Genomic DNA, 25,481 nt, shown 5'->3' with positions numbered 1-25,481 from the left:
CTACCTCAATATGATTCAATTTCAATATGACTAGTGATTACTACCCTCCCCACCCTCTACTGCAACTGACTAGAGCGTGTCTCCCACCATTGGCTGATATTCAGATTGTCTTAAGTGATCGTTCTCGTGCATTTTGTACTAGACGTCAGTGAGCAGTCACTTGACTGGTGGTGAGTAAGCTTTGAAGAGCTCACGTGTAGTTTTTTTAATATTAAATTTTCGGTTCAAACCTGACAGTCCATGGGGGCAGGTGAAGTAGAGTTAACCTGTTTCTGTGACCTCGGCATATGAACAGATGGTCAGTCCTATGCTAAGCCGCCTTTTTTTTTAACGTGAGTCAGGTACCCATCAGAGCCAGTGTTTCTTCCAGACTTTTTCTCCGGGGGGGGGGGGGGGGAACACTTGAAATTTTCGGAGAGGGGACACTGTTAAAAGTGTATATTTTCTATATAGATTCCATTTTGTTCAAGGGGGGGGGGGCGGTAGAACTTCTTCGGGGGTCGAAGCTTCCCCCCCCCCCCCCCCCCCCCCCCGAAGAGATGCCAGGAAGAAACTCTGATCAGGGATGGGTGAACTCATGGTCATTTTACGTACTTGAACCCGGATTCGAACTCGAGACTTTTGGGTCGTATGCTCTACCATTTGACCACGCCGTCCCACGTATGCGCCTACATAATACACGTTTCAAGATCATTCCGGGAGAACCTTCTAGATCAAAGCGAGGCTCATTCTAATTTACATACTCTTGGCCCTTTTGACAAAAATTAATACAGGGGCCTGTGAATTCGGCTACAGTTGATCGAATAAATCAATATCAGCACTACCTTAATGACGGACTGCTTCAAGGCAGTTATATCTTAGAGTACACCACACCCCACTACCCCCTGCCCCGGGAGAAATATTGATCGATTACTGTGTAATATAACATTGCAAACAGCTGTAAAAATAATAAACAGGCCATACAGTGCGAGATTTAACTGGGATCATTGAGTAGACAGCTTGTACACAGTTTAGTCATTGTTTTACGATTCAATTATGACAAAATGATTTATTGTGTAAATGACGTTTGTTATGACCCTAACTAAACAGGTCTTACTCAATGAGTAAATGGTTTTTTTGATAATTGTTTGTCCGGCGAATACAGGAATAGACTGCCCCGACGATTTACCGGGAAAAATCCCGGTGGGCCTCCAGGAACGGTGAGCAGAATGATGCGCAACGGAAAAAAGCGCAACGGAAAAAAAAGCGCAACGGAAAAAAGCGCAACGAAAAAAAAGCGCAAATTGAAATTTGAGCGCAAGAGTAAAGCGCAAAAAGAAATATGCTCGATGTGCGCATTTTGTATTTATTGATACGGTGGTATGTAAATGTTAAGCCCCAGGTGAAGATATGGTCGTGGGTTTAGATGCAAGTACGCTGTGTGGGTTCTGAAATATCTCTTGTATTTGTGTTTTTGCTTTTAAAAGTATGTTCTCAAACACATCGCTATGATGTAATGTAGTTGCTGAGTTGTGTGTCAAAAGAAAATAATGTACAGTTGTGGCGAACCTATCGCACCCCACCCCCTCTCCTTTACCAGTAATGGGGACGCCACTGACAAGCTAGGGACGCCACTAACCAACATGGGGGGGGGACGCTACTAACCAACATTGTGACGCCACTAACCAACATAGTGACGCCACTAACTAACATGAATACGCCACTTATCAACATGTGGACCCCACTAACCAACACGTGGGTGCCACTAACCAACATGTGGACGCCACTAACCAACATGGTGACGTCACTAACCAACATGAGGACGCCACTAACCAACATGGGGACGCCACTAACCAACATGGGGGGACGGGGGGACGGACGCCACTAACAAATATGGGGACACCACTAACCAACATGTGGGCGCCACTAACCAACATGTGGGCGCCACTAACCAACATGTGGGCGCCACTAACCTACACGTGGGTGCCACTAACCAACATGTGGGCGCCACTAACCAACATGTGGGCGCCACTAACCAACATGTGGGCGCCACTAACCAACATGTGGGCGCCACTAACCAACATGTGGGCGCCACTAACCAACATGTGGGCGCCACTAACAAACATGAGGACGCCTCCAACCAACATAGTGACGCCACTAACAAACATGAGGACGCCATTTATCAACATGTGGACCCCACTAACCAACATGGGGACGCCACTAACCAACATGGGCGGCGCCACTAACCAGTACTGTTGCCTTCGCCGTTGTCAAGACGTTCATTCTTATTTACATACAGAAGGGGTGGGGGTCGGAGGGAGGGGGGGTGGTGGAGGTTTGAGGTGACATTATGTAACATGTATGTTTATCTGACGTCACTGGTATAAAATTACTTGGACACGTGTTGTCGATCGTCTTCAATACTCAACTGGTTGATTGATTGATTGATTTATCGATTACCAATAGTTTAAATTCCATACCGCCCAAAATCACCAGAAAAACACACACTTACACCTCGGCCTACATTCAACCAAATAAGCCTAAAGGTATATATATATATATATATATATATATATATATATATATATATATATATATATATATATATATATATATATATATATATATATATATATATATATATATATATATATATATATATATATATATATATATATATATATATATGTGTGTGTGTGTTTATATATATATATATATAGGCCTATATATATATATATATATATATATGTATGTATATATATATATATATATATATATATATATATATATATATATATATATATATATATATATATATATATATATATATATATATATATATATATATATATATATATGTATGTGTGTATATATATATATATATATATATATATATATATATATATATATATATATATATATATATATATATATATATATATATGTGTGTGTGTGTGTATGTATGTGTGTGTGTGCGTTTGTGTGTATGTGAATGTTATTTAAAATGAATATCTAATCCTGACGAACAAGCTTACTAACGTATGTAAAAAAAATTCAATTACAACACCGCCCTGTTCCCTGCTCTCCTCACGTTTATGAATCGACCCGGATCACGTGACGCTAAACGTGATCGTCTGCTCTGCTGCAGAGGTCAAGTCATGAATGGGGAGGTGTGTACCGCAGGTGATCTGGTCGTGACGTCAATTACTCTGCGGCTAAAAGTATCTCTTCCATTTCCCTCCCTTTTCGTTTTTCGAATGGTTAGCGCCTGAGCCAGATAGGCCTAGATCTATATACAGTAGCATCATAGAGCGAGGGCGGGGGGGTGTGGTCCGCACCGGGTGACACCAATTATTGGGGGGTGACACCGAATGAAAAAAAAAAATAATTGTAAAATGTACTGTCTAAACAATGTTTAATCAAAAAAAAAAAATTAAAATACTAGGAGGGGGATGGGGTGACACCAAATCGAAAATTAAATTTTTTTGGAGGGGTTGGGGTAACACCGTCAGTTACCACACCGGGTCACACCCGACCTAGCGACGCCACTGTTTATAAATACCATATATTAGAGCAGGGGTTCCCAACACCGTGCCCGCGGGCGCCATCGCGCCCGCCGAACGATTCGTATGTGCCCGCCTCTCAGTATTCGACAGAGACAGAATTTTTTTCATAAACATGATTGAAAGGTTGAAGGGGATGGAAATCGAACGTTTGAGCGGGGGGGGGGGGGGGTGCAAATCGAAAGTTTTGTCCCCGGGTGACGGAAAGGGTCGCTACGCCTCTGGAAGGAGTTTGTCGATTTAAAATAGGTGGTGCCCGCCACCCTACCGATATTTTAGAATGTGCTCTAGAGTAAAAAAAGGTTGGGAACCCCTGTATTAGAGCTTAATCCTACATACCATGTATTAAAACATGCCCTTACATACCTTACACTCAGTGTTTCTTCCAGACTTTTTTCTCCGGGGGGGGGGGCACTTGAAATTTTCGGGGGGTGGGGGGAAGGTAGACTTTCTTCGTGGGGGCGGACACTGTTAAAAGTATATATTTTTTATATAAATTTCATTTCTTTCGGGGGGGGGGGGGGACGGTAGAAGAAGATGCTTGGAAGAAACTCTGCTTACACTTCACACCACATATTTGATACCTTATCACACATACCATATAGATCAATTATACCCCTTACAAAACATACCATTTCAAAGTTTACACCTCACCCCCACATACCATAACTACATCTTCCAGACTTTTTTCTCCGGAAGGCGGGGGGGGGGGGGGTTGGGGGAGGAGGCAGACTAAAAATTCCGGTGGGGGGCGGACACTGTTCTGGGGAGGGGGGGGGTAGAGATGACTGGAAGCAACTCTGATACCATATATCATACACCTGACCCCACATACCATACATCATTTACCAGACACCGCATACCATACATCATACACAATGCACCACATACCATACACCACTTTCTATATATCAGACACCATACACCACGTATCACATATCAGACACCTTACACCACATACTACATGTCAGACACCATACACCACATACTACATATCAGACACCTTACACCACATACTACATGTCAGACACCATACACCACATACTACATATCAGACACCATACACCACATACTATACACCACGTACTATATATCAGACACCACATACCATATATCAGACACCATACACCACATACCATATATCAGACACCATACACCACATACCATTACATTACACTGTGTTGACTGTAACAGAGCCTCTGCTCAACAGACCGTGTCGACACGGTAGACCTGTGACGTAATACATCCTCTGTTATCACGTGACTCCCTAATGGAGAAGCTACCCAGGAGGGGCGGGGCTGTTTCTCTCGAGGTCTAGTAAAAAAAATCTGGTAGCGTTAGCACTTTTTGACCCTATTCCTATGGAAAACATAGCAACCGCCGGCATGTGGTGTTAGATAGGCTTTTGGTATCCCTACTTATTCCTACCCTACTCTAGACTTTTGGTATCCCTACTGAGTCCCTACCCTACTCTAGACTTTTGGTATCCCTACTGATTCCCTACCCTACTCTAGACTTTTGGTATCCCTACTGATTCCCTACCCTACTCTAGACTTTTGGTATCCCTACTGAGTCCCTATCCTAACCCTACTCAACAACTTAACAGCTGCTTCAGTTGCAGTTAAATGTGCATAACAATAATACTATGTTGACATATTCGAGTGGTTCATTTAATAGCCTAATCGTCTCCTATTTAAATATCTATTTAAAATATGTGTAAGGGGGGGGGGGTGAGTCGTCGGGAAGGGGTGGGGGAGTCGGTCGCTTAGTTAAATGCAGTGTTTGGTCGGTGTTACGGCAAAGTACCCCCATACACACACTCCCCAATTCTTCAAACTGAACACACACACACACACGCACCTTGAAACAAGTTTGACAGCTATCGCATACCTGTAGCTTGTGTATGGGGAAACGTTTGCCCTTCCCCCTTCCCCTTATAATTTTAGCATGCTTGATTAATTAATTAATTAATTAATTTAATATAACATCTGGCCCGCGTGTCTGTGCACATTCATTAAAAATGAAACGTAAACACCGACACAACAGTAACTACAACATAAGTAAACAACGAAAACCGAGTCAACATTAAGTGAAATGCGAACAACGAAAACCGAATCAACAGTAGCTGTAGCTACAAATTGTAAGAACAACGAAAACCGAATCAACAGTAACTGAAATCGAAACAACTAATACCGAATCAACATTGAGTGAAAACGAAACAACGAACACCGAATCAACAGTAACTTAAATGTAAGCAACGAATACCGAATCAGCATTGACTATAACTGACAACCAGTTTCTCTCAAGCACAACCCCACCCCCCCCCCCCCCCCCACCAAAATAGAACTCCCGGAGAGAAAATACCTGAAAGAGACACAAACTACGAAAACCGAGAAAGGTCCGAGCCTTTTCATATATATCACACATATAAAGACGAGCAGTGTTTATATATAAATTCCATTTAGTTCGGGGGGGGGGGGGGGGGGGTAGACTTTCTTTCTTAATAAAGCCCAGTATGTTTTCAAGAATGTATTGAAAATGTAGACATATTAAGATGATTTTTTAAATACCAGTGTCCGATAACAGAATCTTCTTAAAAAAGGGGTGTTAGGTTACTGGTAGTTAACTAAAATACACACATGGCATGCCTATGTCAATGCTAACCCTGTCCCTAACCCCAACCCTTGTCATACCACTAATTTCTCAATTAATAACAAAACACCAGCTTGAAGAGAATTTATCATCAAAATATTTAATATAGATAGAGGGGGGATATTAATAAGCCTAGGAACTGCCAATGTTGTGGAGGGGGGGGGGGGGCGTAGTGACCTAGACATTAAGCCTAGCTGCTCACCGTGACCTAGACATTAAGCCTAGCTGCTTCACCGTGACCTAGACATTAAGCCTAGCTGCTCAGAGTGACGTAGACATTAAGCCTAGACGCCTGTCATGACCTAGGCATTAAGCCTAGCCTCCCACTGTGATGTAGAGATTAAGCCTAACCGCTCACGTGACGTACACATTAAGCCTAGACGCCTGCCATGACGTAGACATGAAGCCTAGCCGCCCACTGTGATGTAGTCATTTAGCCTAGCCGCTCACCGTGACGTAGACATTAAGCCTAGCCGCCCACTATGACGTCAACGACCACAACAACTCTGTCGTCAATGGAGAATTCCTGTATCGATCAAATGCCCTGCATTGTGTGGGAGGATATAAATAGATTTTGCCTGTTGACACTGCTAGACAAACCGCCACAGAGCAGAGCTGGGTTTGACCACGTGACGGTGCCATTGGCTATTGTCTGAGTAATGTGTTGTCTTTTTTTTAAAATCAGGATAAAATTACTGGTATAATCTTTCTTCAAAGACACGATAGAATGGACAGCTGTGTTAGAGAATGGGGGGGGGGGGCTTTAGATAGTGTGTGTAGGGTGTGATGTGGTGATTCCGATTTTATGTTTATTTTTCTAGTAAATGCCATTTGTGTGTGTGTGTGTGTGTGCAGTGGGGTAGCCAGGATCGTCTCAAGGGGGAGGGGGTTCCAATTTTTACCCGGGGACAAACTTTCGATTTGCACCCCCTCATACTTTATATATATATATATATATATATATATATATATATATATATATATATATATATATATATACCGAGGGGTCTATGACCCCCCCCCCCCCCTGCCTACGCCACTCTGTGTTTGTGACGTATGCCGATGAGATTGTTCAGATGTGTCGAGGCTATTTTAGTAAATTTTATATTACAGAAGGTCTAGTGACTAGTGGTTTACTGTAAACTAGAAAAAAAAGAATAAACATATAGAGACTTGGAAAAAAGGAATGGTGTATTATTTTAACAATTGTAAGCTGGCTTTATCAGACGTGTGTCTGGTGTATTGTGTGGCTGTACAGGTGGCACCTTCTGCAGCCTACAGTATGATGCAATAGCACGTGCCCTGACAACACACCTAACGTTGCCCAATACACAAGTGTGTGTGACACTGAAGTAGTTTTATCTCGTGGTTACTTAGTCACAGGACGTGTGTAGACACAAGGATTGGGTACGGTACTCCAGCCATTTGGGTTGGGCAATAAATCATGTTTAACTTTTAGTCAGTGTGCTGACTCAATGTACTTTTTATTTAAAGAGACCAGAACAAACTCCAAACAATACCTGCCAAGATCACAAAGTTTATGTATTGTTTTAGACTCTTTCTTAGTTCAGATCAAGTTTAGACCACATTTTAGATCAGATAAACTTCAGATCACATCTTAAATTTTAATCACATCAACTTTAGACCACATCTTAGATCAACTTTAGATCACATCTTAAATTTAAATCAGATCAACTTTAGACCACATCTTAGATCAACTTCAGATCACATCTTAAATTTAAATCAGATCAACTTTAGACCACATCTTAGATCAACTTCAGATCACATCTTAAATTTAAATCAGATCAACTTTAGACCACATCTTAAATCAGATCAACTTTAGACCACATCTTAGGTCAGATCAACTTTAGACCACATCTTAGGTCAGATCAACTTTAGACCATATCTTAGGTCAGATCAACTTTAGACCACATCTTAAATCAGATCAACTTTACTTTAAACCACATCTTAATTTTAAATCAGATCAACTTTAGACCACATCTTAAATCAAATCAACTTTAGACCACATCTCAAATTTAAATCAGATCAACTTTAGACCACATCTTAAATCAGATAAACTTTAGACCACATCCTAAATCAGATCAACTTTAGACCACATCTTAAATTTAAATCAGATCAACTTTAGACATCCCAGATCTCACATGCAAGCCTATTACATTATCCAAGTACAAGATGTAGTGCCCCCATAAAATAAAAATAAAATATTTTACTAATACAGTAGTGATGCTTAACCTACTTTTGATTGAACCCCACAAGTTAGGCAGAGATCAAGACACAAACTCTGTGAATGCATAGATGAAACTGGTGGGGTTCAGTACCCCCATAAAGGTTAAGAACCACTGTAATTTAGTGTAATACATCAACACATAATCTTACATTTTCCCCTAAGGTTTGTTGTGATCTGTTTATAGACCCTACAGTAGACTTTGGACAGCAATAAACACACAAAAAATACATTCTCAAGAAATTAAGTTTAATGTTTCTAAACAAATTGTATCGTTACAAAAGAACATTTATCCTCAAGAAGTAACTGAAACACTTGGTTTGAGTACAATAATCAAACAAAACCTTTGTTGTGTGCAGTAATATCATTCAACAATGTGATCTTCACATTAACCAAATCTTTTGCTACACTTGTCATAGAGCACTCAACAACTGCATACACTTTCATCACATTCACAAACTACATTTCAATTGTAACCACTAGCTAACTACTAAATATTCTACATCCACACATATCCAAAATATTCTTATTATTCACACAAATATTTCTCACAGAGATCTGGATGTTAACCCTATCCCTACAACCCTATTTCACTGTATTCGACTACAAGGCGGGTCATTTTGACCCGTATACTTTATATATAAGAATCTATTATTGCATATGTATATTTTTTATAGCACAACTATTATTTCAATGATAGATGGACACTAATATTATAGTTTATACATTTCTACACTAAATTTTAGTTTTAGGTAATTTATTATTATACTTTTTAGGCATAAATAAAACTAGACGTTACTAAATATAAAATCGTATACCTTTACTATCAATTTATTTTTCATATGCAAGAAAACTTAATCACAATTATTATCAGTTTGCACAGTAAAGCTATATAGACTAGAGATAGAACCTATATATTTAACAAATAGTTATTTTCCCATCTAACATGTATCTTGCATAATAACTTTTGGATGACGCTATTGGGCCCAACACTCAGTGGGTGGTTTCAGAAGGCTTCTTTTTGTCTACTATTACTATTTGATCTAATGTGAATTGCAGTAGCTTGGACATAGTTCTCTATACTCAATGCTCAACTTGGGACAGAACCAACTTTTTTGACAATATACAAATTTTGTAAATCTGCTGCTGTCTATTTGTAATAGCTGTCACTTTGTATTTCAACTTATTGGAGACATTAGTTGAAAATTGAAAAATATGGTCATTAGCTACCACTTAGTTTGCCCATTGGGGCATGTTGCTAGAGCCATACATGGATGATTTTATGCAGTCTTTCCATTTTGATGTCATCATTTTTGCATCAATATGCATGCTTGACACAGATTAGTAGCCAAAAACTTAGTTCAATGTAAAGTACAAAGTTACCAGAGATTGATACATTAGTTATCTCTATATCAATATCCATTGATTTATCGAAATATGGTTCCATGTACTTTCCATGTGAAAGCTGGTCAATGAGTTGGTCCTATTTTACCCAACTATGGTTGGACTGTCTGAGGTGACATGGTCTAACATCTATGGACCAGAAAACTGACCTCATCAGATGGCTTTTGTCGCAAAAGACTGCATAGATACAAATCAATATTGGCTTCCTGCTGTATCTTGATTATATCCTAAATACTTTATTGACAGTATGGCCCTAATTTCCAAATTCAGCAGCAAAAATAAGTTCAGGTCTGATTCATCGCTTTCGAAATTATACAGTAGCCAATGAACCCATGCAGTCATCAGTTGGTACATCTTTCCTTACAACTTCTCAATGAGTAGGCCCAAACCTAGCAATCCACTAGTTTCATTTGTAACAACAAGGTTGAGTCTAAAAACATGCTATCAACAATGTTGAACAAAGGATTGTTGCGCTTCGGCGCTGAATAAAATGTTTCTTATTGCTGTCTTCAGTAAGGCAGGAAGGGATACAAACTTATGAGCCCAAAAGGTCTAGCCCCAAGGGAAGTTGTTTGAAACTTCTATAGATTTATACCACTTTCCCCTGCTCTAGTAGAGTTTTTCTCTATATAAAAGTATACGGGTCAATTTGACCCATGTTAGTAGGGAGAGGAATAGTGAACCTAAACCTGCTCACCCTCATGCACACGTGCAAAATTAAACATTCATTTTTATGCTGAAATCAAGCATTGTATGTGTAGGTAGCATATCTAGAAGCTCAAAACAATTGGTCCAGTGGTTGACCAGTAATTAACTAAAATGTAGCAGTGTCGGGTCAATTTGACCCGCCTTGTAGGGATAGGGTTAAGTGACCACTGCATTCCTGACCTCATGGGAGGGGAGGGATAAGCGCAGGTGACTGCATCTATAAATATTTGTCCTAGTTACTAGAATGTTCTAAAGACTGCACTTCAGCTTATGTAGGCCAAGGTACACAAGCTAGTCACTAGGTCAGGTACATGAGGTGGTCAGGCCATGATTTATCACTCCGCAATTATCAGAATATTGTCTACATCAGTAAACACTTCTTTAGGCAGAGTGACAAATAAAAATCGTGGACAAAATATAGCCTACTAATCAGAAAAGTTTTTAAACCTCACTAAGCAAAAACTTTCCCCCCAATTTCAACACAAAAAAACAAAAATTTTTAAACATGTTTTAACTATCAGGTATTCATTCTTCATTGGGAATAAATAGTTTCAAACACTATAGTGATATAAATAAGCTACACAGCAGCAAGATAAGTGCAAATTGAAACATATTGGTGTGCAATATCTTGCGTCAGTCACTCACATATTAGTCACTGGGTCTAGTATAATTTTGTCTGAAATAAATGACAATTTTCTAGACTTAAACTTATCTGCAAATACAAACAATATATAGAGAAGAAAAAATACCAAACCAGCTTGAAAAATCCTAAACATTAAATTAGAAACATTCTTTCACTTTTCATCAACAAGCAAATTTAAAAAGGTAATTTGAAAAAAAATAAAGAGGGTTAGTAGTTAGAATTTCAAACTTGTACAAAATTTAAATACATACCCGATTTAAAAAGAGAAAGTAGAACAGGTTAGTTATGTCTAACATGTTTAATTTTTTAAAATCTCTAACCAAAAATTACAATATGAGTTATAAGTTAAATTTTTACAAAACAATAACCAGTTTGTTAAATCAACTCACAACATAAACACCCCACTGTTTCTTGCTACTATTTTCTGACAATGGCCTCTTAATGAAAATAGGTGTTAGGTTGTTGTTAGTATTGTAAAATGTTAGGGTCAGAAATTAAGGTTTGGGTAGGGTATGTTGACATTAACATGTCATAGTAGTGATTAGTGTACTACCAGAAACCTAACACCATTTTTAAAAAGATACCATAATAACCAGACACACTTTCCAAAAAAATCATATCTGATATGTAGTTTTCTTTACATAAAAAAATACAGTGTGTTGATATTCTTATTTAAAACTTCTTATATATTAAAAATGTATGTAACACACCACTATTTATATATAATACATATATACTGGCTTGTGTGTAGTATAGCAAACAGTTGACACAAGAACTATCCATTTATTCAGATCAATGATAATAAGCTTTTCTACCAGGTTATACCAATTTTAAAATAACTTGCCTAAATACTATACAAAATCAGCGGCAGTGAAAGTTATTTTTTTATTTTTTTTTATACTTGACAGAACATTCCAGAAACTAAAAAATCTCTAAGATAATTAAGTACACATTTTTGCCAACCCAATATCTCAAAATTTTTACCTTTTTAGAAATAGTACAAGTATAAAACACACATTTTTTTTTCCAGATAGTTTCAATGAGAAATTATCCACTTAACTTTAACTATCAAATGCTGATATTATTACTGATGGTGTACATATTGTAACAATACAACAATTACAAAAAAAATTAATGTTCTTTTAAAAAATAATTCTAAAATTCATAAATCTTTTTAATATCTACAGAAAAAAACATGCTGCAAATTATCAGGTATCTCAAAAAAACCTCAGTTTTTTTCTTAGAATGTAGATATTAATATAAATAAATGATGGTTATAATTGATTAATGAAGGTAATATGCAATGATTCAAGCTGTGTTTAAGTAACCAAGCCATGGCTGTATTACTTATTAAGTGGCTAATTGGAGTAATTAGTCGTTAATTCAGTCATAAATGGCACCCCCTATAGCCTGAATACAGTAAAAAACACTTAACAGGGAATGTCTCTAAAAAAACTGTTCAACAAGTGAGTCTGATCAGTGCCAATTCAGACCACAGAGCATCAATATACCTTACCATAATTTGAGACTTGACAATTAATTCTCAAGTAGCAATAATCAATATTGGCTTAGTCATACCACAATTTATTGCATAGCTCTATAAAAACAAACCCCAACTTTTAATTAACCCTGTGTTTGGGTATGATATTGATAAAAGTAATGAATTAGTAATTCATATTGATAATATTAAGAATATAAATTATCTATTTCATCAAATTCTAAAATTCAGTTTAACATTGTTTCCATAGCTATACAGTACCATTGTTTCAATAGTTAAACACAAGACATAAATAAAAGCATAGTAACTTGTAATTTAAGTAACAAATCAAAATTCAGTCCATAGTGTTACATAACGGTACACTATAACATTGGTATTGCACTTTGACTTTAAGTTCAAATTCAATACAAATAGTTTAGAGGACATCAACATTACTAATGTATGAAGCAGTCATTCTCATTCAGTCAGTTTGATTCACTAACACATCTGTCATGCTTATTATTCTCTTGCTTTACTGTACTATAAAATAGGAAGATGTAACTAGAAGAGTCTAGATGAAATAAATAGTGTCATGAAAAAACTTGTTGAAACCATCTGTGCTTCGTCAGACAAATCTTGGAACAAGGAGTCATCAAATTTAATTGGAAAAGCAAGTCTTTGAACTTGGAAACCAAATATTAAATCTAAAACTTCCTGAGAGAACTCAAATACATTCACTTTATGCCTGATGTGGGTCACAGAGCCGGTATTAGTCACATTAGGTGATCAGTGGTATCCTGGGAAACTTGTGTCCATATTTGTTAGGAAATGCAGATTTAAAACTTCGTTTTTTTTTTTGATTTTTCACTTTTTAAAATGAAGTTGAAGAACAAGTTCAGTACTGGGTTGGAATCAATATAAAAATCTAGTGAAATCTAGAATCTAAATTAGATCTAGACTACCTGATGTTCATCTTACTTTGACAGATTCTAGACTAGAAATCTAGATTTACTTCTCACCTGCTTTTGGGTTTGAAAATATGAAGAAAGTAGGTTTACATACAGCTCATAGTGTTCTTATTCTGGAGAATTCTTTTATACTGCAGTCATGCTGTAGATCTAATGTTATTTATTTACAACTGATGTATCGAGGACAGATTCGTGACAATGAGGTGAAAGACGAAATAAGATCTTAGGAAAATTTACATATTGAATGAAGACACGGATGAAATTCCATTTTGTGTTGACGTAACCTCACTTTCATACCTGCTGCTTAGATATTTAGCAGTTTCTGTCATTTGATGTAAAAGTCCAAATAAACCTCGTAGGTGATATCTGAAAGCTGCAGCGGTCTTTTTAGCATTTTCTCCGATGGGGTCTTCTTCAACTGAGTCGTCAGTGTTGTCGTTTTGTTCTTCGTCGTTTATGTTGGGTGGGCCTGCTGTGATCTCCGATCGAATTGCATGGAGCATTGCATAAAAATGGTAGAGATCGCCACTCACCGGTATAGCTGGGACAACTGCTTTGTTGTTGTTTTCTTCGTGCATATTAGAAATAGACATTGATTCAACAGGAATGTCCCGAAGACGACAAGGAATCATCACTGTGTCGTCCATCATGTCGACGGCTTGTACGAATCGATTGATAGCAGTCAGAAGAGACTGTTGTCCATCTAAAGACATATTAGATCGTCTACGACCATGATTTCCCATGCCTGACATTTCCAATAAGCTATCTTAACACTGGTTAGAAGATAAACCGAACTGAATTTAAACTACACAGGATTTAATAACTTATAACAAATCAATAATCGCCTGTTCACACACGTTGCCGGCGGCTTTGTAAAATAGCATAGGCATAGGAAATTAGGACTACGAAATGTTTATTATGTAGGTAGCATTTAACTCAAAATAAACTCAAATACAGTATTGTACCGAGTTATGTGTTTTAGTAAAATGAAATATATCCTAAATAATTAATATTTGTTTTATATGTATGCTCTTAATGAAAGAACTAGTCTTATTTAATAATATATATAGGTTTGTTAAACCTGACACCCCTTCTATAAATAAATGGACTGGATCACCAAAACATGCGAGTGAAGGTGGGTCACTGACACGAGCTCTGATTGGTGGAAAAATATCAGCAGCGAAGGGAGTGACTATCAAGGACGATTTGCGCTGTAGTCAAGGCGGCAGTACCGGTATAAACCGTAGCGTGTTGCAGGAGGGAAGGGAAGGGAGGGGAAAAAGTAAACACAGCTCTGGACCGAACATTTCCGAGGCACCAAGCGGTGATGCAACAAAGGTCACTAAGGAATCCCTTTTAATGTGCCGCGGAATGATTTTCTAGTGGAAGAACCTCACCTAAAACAATCGAAAGAAACTCATATTCTTTTTGCTTTGTAATGTATTTTAAATAGTCTATGATCTAAACAACGGAAGTGCTTTTATCCACCAACTATAAAGGAAATACGTAACGTGCTTAGATCCTCTCAGATCCAGTCGTTAAGTTTAGCATAGACGGTCTACATATTTTTTTATTTTTGAACGGAAGTGTTATTTTTAGAATTTTTAAACTCGTTGTTTTTCCATTTAATAATATTTTTTTTTTTTAGTAATTGATTAAATTGTCTCTTCAGGCGTTGAGTGGTGGCTATCAAGTGTTAATTTAGGGTTCAAATCTGTCTTTATAATATTTTTTTTCGATCGTTATTAGTGCAAATGGCATTAAATATTATATTTGTAACAGAGTTTCTTCCAGGCATCTCTTCCCTCCCCCGTCAAAATTCTACCGCCCCCCGAACGAAATGAAATTTATAGAATTTATATAGAAAATATATAATTTTAACAGTGCCCGCCCCCCCCTTCCCACCCCCGAAGAAAGTCTACCGCCCCCCCCGAAAATTTCAAGTGCCCCCCGGAGAAAAAAGTCTGGAAGAAACACTGTCTGGATAGGAGGGGGGGGGGGGGGGGGGGTCACCAAAGCTTCTGATAAGAGCCTATGAACAAAAGTAAAACTATTGTTATCGATACCCGTTTGATTGTATAGCTAGAACATATTAACCACCACCCCCCCACCCACCCACCCACCCACCAATAAACCTTATACAATTTTTAAACCCAGCTCAAACTAAAAAACCTTACGACTCTAGTCTAACTATGTGATTATGAGTTGGTATAAAGACATGGCTAATCGGTACAAACTGTTTGATATAAATATATATATAACCTTTTTTTTTTTTGCTAGTTCGTGATCTCAGAACTAATTATTCAGAATTTTATTCGCTAGCGCCAAAAAAAAAAAAAAAAAAAATAAAAAAAAAAATAAAAAAACCGCCAACGAATATTGTATTTTTTATCGTCATGAATATGTAAAGCTCATATAATAACAATGTTATGCGATTATAGCAAATCTTCTTTAAATAACTTTTTTTTTTTTAAAAATATATACGGAAATCTAATAATACTCGTTATAATGCAGTAATAGATAGGTTTTCGCGGCTATAGTTAGATAAGTTTCATAACAGAAAAAAAAATCGGTTTTCGTTGAGTGCCTCGGATTTCATCGGTGTGCCAAGATGCAGGGACGTGACCCCGCATCGTGTAGAGAAGAGACCCCAGATGGCGAAGTGACCCCAGATAATGTAGGGAGGGGACCTCAGACGTGTGTGACTCTTATGTAGGGAGGGGGCCCCAGATGTGAGTGACCCCAGTAGGGAGGGGGCCTAGATGGTGACTTGCCTCAGTAAGGAGGGGGCCCCAGATGTGAGTGACCCCAGTAAGGAGGGGACCCCAGATGATGAGTGACCCCAGTAGGAAGGGGACCCCAGATGGTGAGTGACCCCAGTAGGGAGGGGGCCCCAGATGTGAGTGACCCCAGTAGGGAGGGGGCCCCATATGTGAGTGACCCCAGTAGGGCGGGGGCCCCAGATGTGAGTGACCCCAGTAGGGAGGGGGCCCCAGATGGTGAGTGACCCCAGTAACAAAGTGGACAACTAAAATCGCAGTTTAATGATGGGGCTGAAATATGACGTTGTTAAAGGGGGAGGGGCTGAATTTTTGTGACGATGTGGTTCCGAGGGAGGGGGGTGTCAATCGTCCCAGTGAAAGTTATCCATGGAATATCCAATAGTGCATATTTCTAAATCTAGACCAATCTCAAAGTTAGACTTGTCCATGCCGTAAACTTGACTCGTGATTTTTCCAACATTCAACATCCACATCTAGTAGAGCATCGTATCGTTTGTTTGATTCGTGGCTGGTCAAGGTCGGGTGTCAGGGTCAAGTTCAAGTTTTACAAAAACTTTCAAGGCTTCTCACACGCAGTAATGAGAAAAACGAAACAAAATGTTACAAGCCAGAGTTAGCCATTTGGGCTTGGCGACCAATAAGACAGATGAAGTAGGCCTACGCCTTTTTCTGTGATCTCTGCGTATGAAAGAATCGTGTGCTCCAGTTCCAGTGTTTCTTTCAGATTTTTTTTCTCCAGGGGGGGGGGGGGTAGCACTAAATTTCCTGGGGGCGGGAGAGGGGGCTAATACTGGTAAAAGAGTCTCTAGTTCAAAACACTCTGGCAAATAAGGCTCGATCCCTCCCAACACTAAAAATTAAGAACGAAGAAGAAGACTGGTAAAAGTATATATCTTCTATTCTATTTTGTTCGGGTGTAGGGGCCCGGTAGACGTTCTTCGGGAGGGGGGGGGGGGTTGCTCTGTCCAGTCCAGTTCTATTCCCGCCTTTACTTTCCCTAACATGACTAAATCTCAATCACCCATCAGAGCTGGGCGGACTCAGTGAAGTCCTATGGACTCGAGGATGTGATCCGAACTCGGCAGTGTTTCTTCCAGATTTTTTTTTCTCCGGGGGGGGGGGGGGGGGGATTAAAATTTTTCGGTGGGCGTACTAAAATTTTCGGAGGGGGGGGGGGGCGGACGCTATTAAAAGTATTTATTTTCTATATAAATACCATTTCATTCGGAAGGGGGCGGTAGACCTTCTTCGGGAGTGGGGGGGGGGGGGGGTGGGGGGGAGGGGGATAAGATATGTGATTATTCATCAGTTACAAATCAACCTTCTACCAATACTGTCGTTGTGCAATAACATTTTAAAAAAAAAGAAATATTGTGTGAGAACCGTTACAGTACAGCTTAGGATAACAAACTGATAACAATTTTTTATCTGGAAACTATGGGGGAATATGTGTATCACACACGGCTAGTATGATTGATGACGTCAAATGTTAGTTTTTTTTTCTTACACACTCGCCTACTCTCCAACCCTGGTGATAATGTTTTAAAAAATTACAATATTTGGACCAACAGATCAGTCCTTGGTCACTGGAAGGCCTACGTGGTACGTGGTCACGTATGGGGTGAGGGAATCAGCACTGTTGGCTTAGCCGTACCCTAATTTGGGGTTGGTGTCAAGGCAGGTATGAAAGGGGTGGGGCTGAATTGGTACGTACTGGGGAAGTGGGCGCTATTTCCGGGGTGATACAAAATGGTAAAATTGCACGTATAAAATATGAATTATACAGTATAAAATGGGAGGAGAGGATGAGACCAAAGATAATTGCAAAAATTGAATATTGGTATGGGGGGGGGGGCATGACACCCTACCTAGTGACGCCACTAGTTGGGTTTAAGGTTAACTGAAGCAAGAATTATGTTACGGAATGCTCCCTGGTTGTAACAGAGATAAGAGCTTGGATATGTTTTGGTTTTTGTTAGGTTTTACGTTTAGCTAGAGCAGGGGTCTCCAAACTACGGCCCGCGGGCCGGATGCGGCCCGCGATGTCCTCTCATCCGGCCCGCGGAGATTTTTTTGTCCACGGAAAAAAAGTTTGTTGGTGATGGCTGAGGAACTTTGCCCAGAAAAATCAAAGTCATGCCCGGAAGAAACTGGTCCCCGAACTGAAATTTGGTAGTTGATGCGGCCCTCGAACTGAAAAGTTTGGAGACCCCTGAGCTATAGGGACAGCTAGCCTCACGTATAAACCCAAAGGTGCACATACTCTCAAGCTTGAATTGGTTTTAAATTCTCTGAATATTAGCCTTCAGTGGGTTAGCTTAATTAAGTAATTTTTTTTATATGGCAATGGTAGCTTTAATGTGACGTGTATACATCCGACCCCGCCATACCACTTCTTCCTGGATATATGGCCACGCCCTTCCCCTCCACATACACACACATACACACAATCGTCAAATATTTATTTTATTCTGTTTCACTCCCCCCCCCCCCCCATTCCCCGAACAAAATAGAATTTGTATAGAAAATATATACTTTAACCATTGTCCGCCCCCCCCCCTGGAAATTTTAGACCGCCCCCCCCCCCCCAAAAAAAAAATTACAAATGCCCCCCCCCCCTCCTCCCTTCCCCCTTCCCCCCCCCCCCCCCCCCCCCCCCCCGTTGAAAAAAAGTCTGGAAGAAACACTGGTTTCGGTTGCACCTGAAATTCAAAATGACAACATTGCCCTTTTTAAAAAAAAAAAGAATTAAAGTAATCAACACTGAGCAGGGTGTCATTTCTTTTCTTTTCTTCTTCTTCGTTCTTAATTATTAGTGTTGAGGGGGATCGAGATTTATCTGCTAGTGGGTTTGAACTCGAGACTTTATTCGAATTTATCAACCATGTGCTTTTTTTGACGACTCGACCACGCCTCCAACACAATTAAGCGGTACGTGTCAACTGGTTATGCGCCATTGAGGCCATTGACTCCGATTTCAGCCTGCTTTTCTTTTTGGATTTGCTTCCATAGCCTTTGTCCAACCAAGAACGAACTACAAGGCAGCAGTTGTTTTAATTTTGGAGTTGTCTCTCCTAGAAGAGTGGCTGTCCCCAGCTAACGAGCCTCATCTGCCCGAGGGTTCGAACTCGAGACTTTTCGGTTTAGCAACCATGAGCTTTACCGACTCGACCACGCCTACCCCAGGGTGTCATTTAATGTCACATGGTGTGGTTTGTATTCAGAGTGTTTTTGGCGGGCATCTGTTGTGGGGGAGGGGGGTGGGCAGTGCACCCCACCACCACCGGATCACCTCCACCGACCCCCCCCCCCCCAATCTCTCCCAGACGAAATAGAAATATACAATTTAGATATTTTAACCAGTTTCCGCCTCCCCCCTCTCCAGGAGAAAAATGTCTGAAATAAACCTTGTTTTAATCCCATACATAAAAGTTACGCCACTGCTTAAGACCGTCCTCCCAAGGTGACGCCCCTGAATGAAAACGAATCAATTCAAAAAATTGTTTTTCTTTTAATCAATACAGTACTGATAAAATATATTTTAGCATTGTTATCTATGGGGGTAATTTCCTTCGCGAGTATTGATTAGCATCAGTTGTTTAAGTAAAAAAAAGTAGCGTGTTTACGATATTGATTTACTTAGTCGTAATTTTTTTTTTATTTTTAATCTTTAAACGTGTGCATGAACTGAGTTAATGTTATCTACGATGAATCGTACAAATGGTTTTATCAGTACATTTTTCCACAGTATTTTACTATCAGCTGGAAAAAAATATTCAACAATTGGTTTGTTATCATACTTAGTTGCGTAAACATAAGGTAGACGTACTTTTGGCCGTTGACCTTTTGTGGTTCAAGGGTTATGTTTTCCGCCCACGTCGTCACTGCTCGGCTTCCTCCGTGCTCGCGCGTCGGAAATTTCCGGCCGTTTCATTGGTGACACGCTTACGAGTTTGACCCCGTGATGTCGTAATGTGTTACGCTGGGCGTACAAAAGTTGTATGCGTGTGTGATGCGTGCCACAAGCATGCGCACAGCCGAAGAAATACATTTTTGAATGATTTTTGTAAGGCGAGTTACACATCTTACGAATTCAGTCCGATGTTTTCTATAATTAGAAAACTACAATGGAAACCGTTACCGCAACGAGGCTAAATAATTTATTATGCACAGCTATAAATAGAACATAAACAGATGGGTTTTTTTTTGTACTTTAGGTTTCATTCTGTGAGTCAGATACTACCCGTCCTTCAAAAAATTCTAAAACAATGTTCCAATATTTCGGTTCATGGTCTTCGCGACAACATGTTTTTAACGATGTTCCTTTACGGTGGCGCAGAAAGGGTTTATGGCAACTGAAGATGAAATTGACTGTACCACAATAGATATTCTATTGAAGTGGGGCTTATGTAAATGACTTGTAGAGCATCAGTGGCGTAGCCAGGATCGTCTCAAGGGGGGGGGGGGTTCAAATTTTTACCCGGGGACAAACTTTCGATTTGCACCTCCCCCCTCAAACTTTCGATTTGCACCCTCCCCCCTCAAACTTTCGATTTGCACCCCCACCACAAACTTTCGATTTGCACTCCCCCCTCATACTTTATATATATATATATATATATATACCGAGGGGTCTATACCCCCCTGCCTACGCCACTGTAGAGCATGGGGCCTCAGCTGTAACCTTATATTTTGTCCGATCCCCGGCTGTTGAGTTTGCAGCCTCCCAAGACATTCCTGCTGTCTTCTGTTCTTCAAGAAAACTCCATTTCCAGGTATGCCTTGAGCGCCCTTTCTCTCGTCTTCCCTGGTTGTCGTTTATATAAAACAGTATTTCTTTCAGGCATCTCTTTAGGGCACCGCCCCCCCCCCCTCTTCGAGACACGTCACCCCCCCCCCCACACCTCCCACACACACACCCGAACGAAAAATAGAGTTTATATAGAAAAAAAATATAGGCCTACATCAGTGTCCGCCCCACACCCCTTGAAAAATTTAGCGATTTAACTGCACCATACTTAAATCCTATGTTTGAGACAACTTCAAAAACCAAACGTTGAATTTAAATTTAGCGATCTACAATCTACTATGTTAGCAAACGACTTGAAATTGATTAATGCTAAAAGCTGCTCTCTTGATCGAAAACGTCATTTTAAAATTAATTTTGTATTGATTATTTTCAACTTTTTGACCAATTGATCATAAAATTATTGTACAGCTAGATTAAGTGCAGCTGGTGAGCCACAGAAGGTTAAAGGTCAAGGTGATTTGATTGTACTCATTTCACAGCGATATTCGTGTGAGTACTGCGGAAGAGCGACTAATGAATCGTTATCTAATAACTAACTGTATTTTTTTTAAATACTACGACTTTATTTTAATTGTTAATCTCGCCCCCCCCCCCCATAGCCTTAAACCTAAACGTAACCCTGACAAATAGGACGGCGTGGTCGGATAAGTAGAACACATAACTGCTAAACCTGTAAGTTTTGAGTTCGAATCCTCAGCTCGACTGCTGTGTACTTGACTCACGTTAGGGAAATAAAGGCGGCTGGGTATAGGGCTGGTAAGTAGGTCACCAACCAGTTCTACGGCTCAATAAAACCTGCATGAGCCATAGAACTGGTTGGTGACCTACTTTCCAGCCCTATAGTGCTGACTAGTCTTTCCCTTCATAAGCTGAGGACATAGAAACAGGTGAACTCTACTTCATCTGTCCCATTTGATCGTCAGGCCAGCAAGAGTAACTAACCCCTAGCCATTACAACGATACTGCATTAAAACAACGGGATAGGATTTTACCCCATGCAACAGGGAATCATTTTGTTATCCAGGTTGTGCAAAATACATATGGAGTAGCTGAAGTAGAGTTTATATTTAAATGTTTCGACATGCATGGGGATAGTGTTGTCAGTATTATGCACAGCCACCTTTGTTTCCCTTACGTGAGTCGGGTACTCATCAGAACTGAGTGGACTCAGGGACATCTAAAGATTCGAGCCCGGGATCCGAACTCTTGGCATTCGGGATAACAGTCGTGAGCAGGGAATATAAACCACCAACTACCATGAAGACTTCTTCTTCTTCTTCGTTCTTAATTCTAGTGTTGGAAGGGATCCTCTCCAACACAGTTAAGTATACTTGTCAACTGGTTATGCGCCATTTCGGTCGTTGACTCAGATTTCAGCCTGCTTTTCTTTTGGATTTGCTTCCACAGCCTTTGTCCAAGAACAAACTACAAGGCAGCAGTTGTTTTATTTTGGAGCTGTCTCTCCTAGAAGAGTGGCTGTCCTCAGCTTAAGAGCCTCATCTGCCCGAGGGTTCGAACTGGAGACTTTTCGGTTTTAGCGACCATGAGCTTTTACCGACTTGACCACGCCGACCACTACCCTGAAGACAAAACAAATGTTTGGAGAGATTCTGCTCATATTTCAACCAACCCCAGCTATTTTATTCCAATACTCTCTACACCAAAGGTTTCCCCCATGTTTTCGAATGGCGACCCATTTTTTTTTATACAAACCAAGTGAGTCTTGAGTCAGATACTTATTAGAGCTGGGTGGACTCAAGGACGTTCTACGAACTCGAGACTTTCGGGTTAGCAGTAGTAAGCTCCACTACCCGACCCAGCCGTCTCCTGATGCAGTCAAGTACATTTTAAATTTTACAAATTGTATATGTTTAATAAATAAGTTTAAAAATATAAATATCCAAATATATATTCATTTTTTAGATTTCGGCAATTTGTTTAATTAATAATTGTGACATGCCTAATTCGGCAGGAATGATTGCTTTCTTCTTCTTCGTTTTGAGTGCAATACTGATGGGGATTTCTTCCAACACAATTAAGTATTACGTGTCAACTTGATATGTGCCATATGGCCAGTTGACTCCGACTTTAGCCTGATTTTCTTCCTGGATTTGCTCCCATAACATTTGTCCATGATTTCGGGTTGCATTCGATAGTTGCATGGAAAATGAAAAAAAAACAAAACACTAACACAAAAACAACCAATGGGAGAGCGGCTTACAAATCATGTTTGATAGAGATGATTGTGTTGAACGGGACGCCTGGTTTGTTATCGTGACTCTATTGGATAATTAAGCGTTAATTATGCAGGTGTGATTACAGGCAGGGATTCATAGTAATATCGAATATGGGAGGGGGGGGGGGGAGTATTGTGTAATTAGCTTGTGTGATTGCAATCATGACAAGGTAATTATGAACATTATGTATAATGGCGTAATGAGTGTGTATATTTTGTTTTTTTTTTCTTTCATTACAAAAACCTAACAATGTTGAAAATGTAGAATGTAGAAACACATATTTTAAGAAAGGTAGAATGAGGATTTGATTTACTCTACACACTGAGAAGTATGGGACGGAGTGGTCTAGCGGTAGAGAGCTGGATTGCTTACCCGTAAGTCTGGAGTTCGAATCCGGGTTCAAGTCAGTAGACCGTCCCTGAGTCCACCCCAACTCTGATGGGTACGTAACGAACGTTAGGGAAAGTAAAGACGGCTGGGCATAGTGCTGACTACAGTAGCGTACGCAGGGGGGGAGCAGGGGGAGCGGCCGCTCCTCCTCTGCGCCATTTTCAGCAAAGTGGCGCCTTTTTGGAAACTTTTTAAACTCAAAGTTTTAAACAATGATAATTGTTAAAAAAATATTTTTGGTCGGCACATCTATGTAAATCACAAGATTTCTTTTTACATGCAGCAATTAAGCATTATTGTACTAGTCTACGTACTATTGTACTAGTGTCTACGTTTACAACACGTATTAACAAGCTGCATCAGTTTGCCATTCTAAAAATAACCATTACGATGCATTGGAATGTTTTAAAAACCTCTACGGGTAGTACCCACTTGGCAAGAGGGGTGTTAAGTTTAAGGCAACTGTATAATGTATTTGCTTACGAATAATTGCATTAGAAAATGTTATACATAAAACTTCACACATAATTACTTTATAGATACAGTTTGAATCGTGTGATTAATTTTTTGAAAATTACAATACAGAAACAAATACAACTGATGTGGCACCTCTATTTAAATTTACTTATGGGCAAGCTACGTAGCGGTGGGGAAATTTTGACACGGTCAACAACGTCATTGTCATCACGATGAAGTAGTAGTATTCTTACAGTTTGGGCGATAGTGATACGATTACAAAATTATATGAAACTGTTACAAACCCCTCTCCCCTATGGACCCCCTCTGTAAAAAAAAAATAGTCATAATACCACTGCCACTTATTTAAATCTATTTCTGAATCAGTATACATGTGTTAAATATATGTATGTTTAGAACAGTCATCTAAAAACTGACGCTATGTTCACTCTGAGTTCACTCTCCCCCCCCCCCCCCCACACCTCACCACCACAATTGTGTAGAGCGACATTAATGTCACACCTAGGTATACACTCGGTTGGATAATTGACCTAAAGTGACCGGACAGTAAAAAGGTGTGTGAGCAATACAGTGATCTAACCCATACCTATCACTGTGTTAAAAAATGATCTTTAAGGAACACAAGAAGCAGTACTTAATTTAAAAAATATATGATCTGAACTAAAATACCGATGTTTAGTTAAATGTAGGCTGTTATTCCAAAGGTATTTCTTTACATCGAAAAGCGTGCTTTTATACCAACTCTGATTTCAAAAACTTTCCATTATGCTGTAATACTTTAGCATTTATGATGACGATATATTTATTTCTGATTACAGACAAAAACATTTTGTTAACACGAATAGTGCTAAACAATTTCATTATATTCTAAAATAATTATTTATTTGTTTTGACATTTATAATTAAATTTGTAGATATATACATATTTATATTAAGAGAGTGATTATTTCCCCCTATTTCACTTGTCTTAAATAATTTCCCAGGAATTATAATGTAAGACATTTTTTTTACAAGAATTACCAAACAGATTGTGTTACGTTCATTGTTTTTTGGTTGTAGTGTGTATATTTTGTTGTTTTTTTTTTGTTTAGATTGATACAATTTTGTTTTTGTCGGCCTACATTGTGTGTTTTTTTCTTATATCT

At 39.2% G+C, this 25,481-nt stretch overlaps 1 protein-coding gene across 1 annotated transcript; it reads right to left on the bottom strand.

The window, feature by feature from the left end:
* Positions 1–8,671: 8,671 nt before the first annotated feature.
* LOC131932442 (mid1-interacting protein 1-B-like) lies at positions 8,672–14,683 on the bottom strand. The gene has a single exon (XM_059289344.1). The coding sequence runs from the start codon at positions 14,389–14,391 to the stop codon at positions 13,873–13,875; it is 519 nt and encodes a 172-aa protein (XP_059145327.1). The 5' UTR covers positions 14,392–14,683; the 3' UTR covers positions 8,672–13,872.
* Between the last annotated feature and the right edge of the window lie 10,798 nt (positions 14,684–25,481).

Source organism: Physella acuta, unplaced genomic scaffold, assembly GCF_028476545.2.
Source record: "Physella acuta isolate Inbredline_101_S28 unplaced genomic scaffold, ASM2847654v3 ptg002177l, whole genome shotgun sequence".
Lineage (NCBI taxonomy): Eukaryota > Metazoa > Mollusca > Gastropoda > Physidae > Physella > Physella acuta.
The sequence above is the reverse complement of the archived record's forward strand: the minus strand, read 5'-3'. Positions and strand labels throughout refer to the sequence as shown.

Bases quoted from the DNA above. Each gene is read 5' to 3' on its own strand.
- LOC131932442 (XM_059289344.1), bottom strand. From the start codon at position 14,391: ATGTCAGGCATGGGAAATCATGGTCGTAGACGATCTAATATGTCTTTA.